The sequence below is a fragment of the Lucilia sericata genome, unplaced genomic scaffold (genome assembly GCF_015586225.1).
Source record: "Lucilia sericata isolate MDLA Ls3-8-SP2 unplaced genomic scaffold, ASM1558622v1 Contig005501F_arrow, whole genome shotgun sequence".
Taxonomy (NCBI): Eukaryota; Metazoa; Arthropoda; class Insecta; order Diptera; family Calliphoridae; genus Lucilia; species Lucilia sericata.
Window position 1 is genome coordinate 1 of NW_023997553.1, and position 7991 is coordinate 7991.

At 31.5% G+C, this 7991-nt stretch overlaps 1 protein-coding gene across 1 annotated transcript; it reads right to left on the reverse strand.

Annotated features, from left to right (window-relative positions):
* Positions 1-5006: 5006 nt before the first annotated feature.
* On the reverse strand, positions 5007-6137 carry LOC119615507. The gene has a single exon (XM_037971513.1). It carries the CDS (start codon positions 6135-6137, stop codon positions 5007-5009), a length of 1131 nt encoding a protein of 376 aa, XP_037827441.1.
* Positions 6138-7991: the final 1854 nt, after the last annotated feature.

Below are 7991 nucleotides of genomic sequence, written 5' to 3' on the forward strand. Positions count from 1 at the left end.
ATTTACCAATTTTAAGAACTTAAGATTTTTGAAGAAGCGATATGTCAAAAGAAAGTGCGTTTCTTATGGATTAAAATGATGTATACAAAACTGTCAAAGTTATTTGCAGGAATAGGGAAAATACAATATACTAAGAAATTTACTCTGTACCAAAACTTTAATCATATCCCAATTTTACCAATTTTAAGAACTTAAGATTTTTGAATAAGCGATATGTCAAAAGAATGTGCGTTTCTTATGGATTAAAATGAGGTATACAAAACCGTCGTAGTTTGAAAACTGTCAAAGTTGTTTGCAGGAATAGGGAAATACAATACTAAAAAATTTACTCTGTACCAAAAATTTTAATGATATCCCAATTTTACCAATTTTAAGAACTTAAGATTTTAGAAGAAGCGATATATCAAAAGAAAGTTCGTTTCTTATGGATTAAAACTAGGTATACAAAAGAGTCGTAGCTTTAAAACTGTCAAAGTTATTTGCAGGAATAGGGAAATACAATACTAAAAAATTTACTCTGTACCAAAAATTTGAATGATATCCCAATTTTACCAATTTTAAGAACTTAAGATTTTAGAAGAAGCGATATGTCAAAAGAAAGTGCGTTTCTTATGGATTAAAATGATGTATACAAAACTGTCAAAGTTATTTGCAGGAATGGGGAAAATACAATATACTAAGAAATTTACTCTGTACCAAAAATTTTAATCATATCCCAATTTTACCAATTTTAAGAACTTAAGATTTTGAATAAGCGATATGTCAAAAGAATGTGCGTTTCTTATGGATTAAAATGAGGTATACAAAACCGTCGTAGCTTGAAAACTGTCAAAGTTATTTGCAGGAATAGAGAAAATACAATATACTAAGAAATTTACTCTGTACCAAAAATTGTAATGATATCCCAATATTACCAATTTTAAGAACTTAAGATTTTTGAATAAGAGATATGTCAAAAGAAAGTGAGTTTCTTATGGATTAAAATGTGTTATACAAAACTGTCGTAGCTTGAAAACTGACAAAGTTATTTGCAGGAATAGGGAAAATGCAATATACTAAGAAATTTACTCTGTACCTAAAACTGCAATGATATCCCAATTTTACCAATTTTAAGAACTTAAGATTTTTGAATAAGCGATATGTCAAAAGAAAGTGCGTTTCTTATGTATACAAAACTGTCAAAGTTATTTGCAGGAATAGGGAAAATACAATATACTAAGAAATTTACTCTGTACCAAAAACTTTAATCATATCCCAATTTTACCAATTTTATGAACTTAAGATTTTTGAATAAGCGATATGTCAAAAGAATGTGCGTTTCTTATGGGTTAAAATGAGGTATACAAAACCGTCGTAGTTTGAAAACTGTCAAAGTTATTTGCAGGAATAGAGAAAATACAATATACTAAGAAATTTACTCTGTACCAAAAATTGTAATGATATCCCAATATTACCAATTTTAAGAACTTAAGATTTTTGAATAAGGGATATGTCAAAAGAAAGTGCGTTTCTTATGGATTAAAATGAGTTATACAAAACTGTCGTAGCTTGAAAACTGTCAAAGTTGTTTGCAGGAATAGGGAAAATGCAATATACTAAGAAATTTACTCTGTACCGAAAACTGCAATGATATCCCAATTTTACCAATTTTAAGAACTTAAGATTTTTGAATAAGCGATATGTCAAAAGAAAGTGCGTTTCTTATGGATTAAAATGATGTATACAAAACTGTCAAAGTTATTTGCAGGAATAGGGAAAATACAATATACTAAGAAATTTACTCTGTACCAAAAACTTTAATCATATCCCAATTTTACCAATTTTAAGAACTTAAGATTTTTGAATAAGCGATATGTCAAAAGAATGTGCGTTTCTTATGGATTAAAATGAGGTATACAAAACCATCGTAGTTTGAAAACTGTCAAAGTTATTTGCAGGAATAGGGAAAATACAATATACTAAGAAATTTACTCTGTACCAAGAATTGTAATGATATCCCTGTTGAGCACAACAGAAAAAGGAAACGACCGTTCGGTTTTAGGGTATATAGAGAACTCTCAGATTTATTTACAGTTTACTTATATTTATAATATTAAAATCTAACAAAAAATTCTTATCAACTATAAAACAATGCATGTGGAATATTCTAATCAGAAAACATTATAATCATAAATTATGTATTTAATGTATGGTCATAAAAAAACCCACATTTACAATGCTTGTGCATTTGTTGCAACCATCAGTCTATGCTCTGATCGTGTGTTCATTAACATAAACATTAACGATCAAGCATCTGACATAAAGCATTAAATTTATTTTATTGATTTGGGCAAATACATAAAACTTCTAATTTATTGATAAGTTTTATACCCGTATAATATAAACATGCATTTCTATTCCACATGCATAGTTTTCTATTTTAAATATCAAAATTCAATCTACAAGATTGAACATTCTGCCTTTTTTGTAATTCGGACAAATACTCGGACGACCAACGTTCCCAAAACTTTTCAGTATTAGATTGCACGGCTTTCCAATGCTCACGCAAACCACTATAACATTTGTTATCTATTGAATCATTGAAAGTATTGAATGGCTCTCCTATCAAGAAATGTTCAGGGGTTAAGACTTGGAAATCATTAGGATCATTTGACAAAGGAGTCAACGGACGTGAATTAAGAACAGACTCTATTTGTGTCATTAAAGTATAAAGTTCCTCGTACGTCATAGTCCCTTCTGTCACTTTATAAAAATGTTTCTTAACAGATTTTACGCAAGCTTCCCATAATCCGCCCACATGTGGAGACCTTGCTGGTATATTCAGCCATTCAATATTCTTTTGAGCGCAGAATTAATCAACATTTTTACAGTGCTCTTTTTCTGAAAACAGTTTATGTATTTCATTTAAGCTATTTGCAGCGCCTATAAAATTTGTAGCATTATCCGAAAATATCTTCCCAGGACAACCTCTTCTAGTTACAAATCTTTTCAACGCACCTATAAATGCAGCGGAAGTTAAATCAGATACGACTTCCAAATGAACAGCTTTAGTCGCAAAACAAACAAATACGCATACATACGATTTGACTATTTTATTTCCTCTGACCTTATAATGGATTGTTATAGGTCCAAGAAAATCAATTCCTACATTCAGAAATGGACGTGTTCTAATAACCCGATCCTCTGGTAAGTTACCCATTAACTGATGTAACTGTCTAGGATTTAATCTGAAACACCTATAACAATTGTTTATCACATTTTTTACTAATTGGCGACCTCTCAGTGGCCAAAATCTTTGACGTACTATTGCTAGTAACCCTTGTGGTCCTACATGTAGATGTTTTCTATGCAAGTCTTCTATCATTAATTTTACAACATCATTTTTATAAGGAAGAAGAATTGGATGTTTTGTATCATACATTATACCACTGTTTTCTAGTCTTCCTCCTACTCTGATTAACCCGTCATTATCCACAAACGGGTATAAGGTTGTCAAATTCGATGATTTTGCCAATTTTTTATCAGATTTTAAACATTTAAGATCTTCCGAAAAATGTTTCTCCTGAATATTGTTTACAATTGTTTTTAAAGCAAGTTTCCTGAAATAAATGAAATGCTCTTTATCCCTTTTTCTAAGCACATGAATAAATTTATGTACATACGCCACTATATTTTGCAAAACATTAAAATTATTCCTATGATTTATTTTACCAAAAATATCATTACTCTCTCTCACTATAATAACCTTTGCAGACTTTTTATTTCTGGTATCTCACACTTTTCTAACATCCTTGAAATATATGGTTCTTTCTTTAATAAGAATTTAGGACCATTAAACCAAAATTTATTTTGTACTATTTCTTTAACCAATAATCCTCTTGAAATAAGATCTGCTGGATTATCTTCTGAGCTGACATGTTTCCATCTATTTATATTACTATTTTCCTGTATAAAGCTTACTCTATTTGAAACAAATATCTGCAAACGTGCCGGATCTAATCTAAGCCAGCTCAAAACTATTGATGAATCACTGTAGTAGAAAACATCATTGAATTTTATCTTCAAGCTATCGATTACTAATTCCAATCTTGGCAGTGAAATAATTTTAATAGAAGCTATTCTTGATTTAGATGCAGCTAAATGACAGTAAACTATCCCATTGCTGTCTATGGACTTTACATAGACAGCTGCCCCATATGCCTTCATGGATGCATCACAAAATCCATGAAGTTCTATTTGTGTTGGTTTGACACAAATAATATGTCTTGGAACGTTTACTTCATTCAGAAATTTGAAATTATCATTAATTTTAAGCCAATTTTCAGTCATTTGCTCTGGAATTTTATCGTCCCAATCAAGTTTTAACTTCCATAAATCTTGGAGCAGCATCTTTGTTTTTACCGTTACTGGTCCTATTAAACCTAGTGGGTCAAATAACTTAGCAACTTCGCTTAAAATTGTGCGTTTTGAAATTTTATTCTGAAATTCCAATTTACATTTCAAACTAAATCTGTCTGTTTTTGGGTTCCATACAATCCCCAATATTTTAACAGACTTCAAATTATTTGATTCTATATTTAAATCATTTTCTATATAACTAGGATCAATACCTTGGAGCAATACTTTTTCATTAGTACACCATTTCCTTAAAGGCATACCGAAATCCATCAATATATTGTCAATATTTTCTCTAACTCGTTTTAATTATTCTATACAATCTCCTCCAGTCATCAAATCGTCCATGTAAAAATCATTCCTAATTACGTCTGATTCAATTGGAAAATTGTCTTCTTTACAATCTGCAATTTTTTGTAAACATTTTACTGCTAAATATGGAGCCGAAGCTGTTCCATATGTAACAGTTTTAAGAGCATATGTTTTAAAAGTTTCATCTGGATTCCAGCGCCAAAATATTAACTGATATTTTCTGTCTGCTTCAGAAATCCAGATTTGTCTATACATTTTTTCAATGTCAGCTGAAAAAACATAACGATGTTTTCTAAATCTTAATAAAATATTAAAAGATCTTGCAGCCTAGGACCAGTATGTAAGATATCATTTAGCGATACATTAGTTGTTGTCTTACAAGACGCATCAAATACAACTCTTAACTTAGTTGTTGTACTCTCTGGCCTAAGTACACAATGATGTGGTAAATAATACCCACTATTCATAAACGAATTATTATTTATCAATTCCATATGACCCATTTCCAAATATTTTTTAAGAAATTCATTATATTCCAATCTAAGTTCTTTGTTTTTCTCTAATTTTCTTTCTAGAGCAATGAACCTTCTTTTAGCTATTATGGTAAAATTACTCAATTTATTCTGTTCATCTTTAAATGGAAGTTTAACTTCAAACTTACCATCTGTAAGTCTTTTAAAATTTTCTTCAAAATGTTGCTCACATTGCTTTTCCGCAACTGTGAGATTATTCATTTTTGGAACCTCTTCCAATTCCCAAAACTTTTGTAACAATTCATCACAAGATGTTTGAATTGTTGTGACCACACTTGATTCTGGTTTGGAACCATTTGCTGTCATCAGTCCATATGCTACCCAACCTAACTTTGTGTTACGTAGCTTTGTGTTTGTCTTTTTATCAATTATTTGCCCATCGCAAATCAGATCAAACACAAATTGATTAGATAGTAATAAATCCACTCCTTGTGGAATATTATATTTGGGATCCGCTAATTTAATATTAGATGGAAAATTTCCCAACAACATTCGCGTTCCTGGTACGTTTGACACAAATTTGTCAATGACGACCGCATTAAGGAATGGTTTATATTGGGTCACTTTTGATCGAAGTGATATCCCAACCTTTTCCTCTATGGAAGATTTTTTCCTTTCTAAACCTTCCACTTCTTTGTTTATTTGGCAACCTTTTATATTCAACTTATTTCTAAATTCTTTCGAAATAATGTTGACTTGTGCCCCACCGTCTAATAAAACGCGACATTTTTTCCAATGGCCATTTCCATCCTTGACTTCCACTACTGCTGTTGACAACACTGCTTCGTCGTCTTCATCACTGTTTACTATTACTGTCTTCGCAGGGATCTTTTCCCTATGAAGAAGAGTATGATGATCACCATTGCAGCTTCCACAAATAAAATTACTTTTACACATTTTATTTGAGTGTCCAACACCGAGACATCTGAAACACACTTTACCGTCCCGTACCTTATCCCATTTTTCATTTATAGATAAGTTCCTAAATTTGGAACATCTATTTAAATTATGTCCAACTGCACAAATCAGTGGACATTTTATTTTAAATGAATTCGTTGGAGGATTTGTCTTTTGACTTGCCCCCTGAGTTTGCATGTTTTGTCGGGAAGGATTTACCACATTTTGGTTTGCCTCCCAAGACCATTGATTTACTCTTAGAGGATTTACCATCTTTCTTTCACCCTTTGTGAAATCTTGGCTTGCCTCCAAAGAATATTGAATTTGTTTTAGAAAATCAACTAGACTATCCACTTTTGGAAGTTCTTTTGATTTTCCCAAATGTTGTTCAAATTGGATTCTTAAGTAATCATCCAATTTTCGCTGAAGCACGAAACAAAGAAATGCCTTTTGCATTTCTTCTGGGTTCAGTTTCATGGCTTCTAATGCCTGCAAACTCTCATTTATTTTTGTTAAAAACATATTAACGCTTTTTACGTTATATGTTACGAAAGGGGCTTCAAGTATACTCTTAAAGTATATTGATGTTATTGCCCTTTTGTCGGAGTAGTATTCATTTAGAATACTCCAGGCTACTTCAAAGTTCTCATCCTTTGATGGCAACTTTGAAATCTTTTTTGCCGCTTCTCCTGACAACTTCGCTTTTAACATACACATTTTTTGGGTATTTGACACAGGCTGATCTATTATCAGCTGCTCAAACAACTCTCTAAATGTTTCCCATTCCGTAGCTTTTCCACTAAAAGTTGGTATATCTATAGTGGGCAGCTGGAATGGTAATGTTTTGGCATAGCTTTCTATGCCCGGGATATTTTGGTATTCGTCACGTAAATTGTAGAAAATGTCAGTCAATTCGTCATCTGGAAATTCGCCCATATATTTAATAAATTGATTTTCGGCTAATTTAAATTTTTCTTTAAGAATTTCAATCGTGACTTCCTTATTTTTAAATTTATTCAATTTAGCTTCCAAATCATCCAAAATATACTGGAACTGCCGAATCAGTCCAGCATTTTTATTTCTGACAGAGGTTTTTTCCATATCACCTCTGCCAGAATTTATTAAACCTTGCTCTCTTTGAAGCAGAAATGGTACACCAGGCTCCTTTTGCCACATTGGCACCTTTGTAACATTGGTGCCCACAGTGGGGCAGAATGGAAATTTTTTGGAAATAAATCTGGCATTTCTAAACGGCTGATCCGATCGGAATAAAATTTGGCGTGAGCGTAGCCAAGGCGCTGTGGCGGCTCAAAGTAGGGTACCTACGACATGTAAAATTTTTAAACTCGTGCCATTTTTTTGTTTTTCACCCAAATACAAAGATTTTTATATTTTGTGAAAGCGCTCGACGAGATCTTGAAAAAACATGCTTGGACATACTACTTATCTCTTATAATATCCGAGCATTTAAAAATTTAGTGATACAAAATTTACCATACCTTGGTCCGCCTTTTTTTGAATACCGGGCGTAATTTTGGACCAAATGGACTCAATTTTTTCTTGTTAGTTAGACAACAAAATTTCCAATAATATACAAAAAATTTCAGATCAATATCGTTTACAGATCCAAAAATATACGTTTTTTAATTTAAAAATTCAAAAAATTTTAGATTTTTGGCGTTTTTTTTGCCAAAAATGTGTCTTAACTCTTTTATTAATAAAATAATTTTTTTATTAAGAACATATAACAATTTTATAGTTTTCTAAAAGGTATCTTTACGCAGAACGCTTTGGCGTAAAAAACTTGTCCTATTTTTTGAAAATGTTGCCACTGCGTCCTTCCGAATATGACCT

Coding starts and splice junctions, on each gene's coding strand:
- LOC119615507 (XM_037971513.1), bottom strand. CDS start 6,137: ATGTGTAAAAGTAATTTTATTTGTGGAAGCTGCAATGGTGATCATCAT.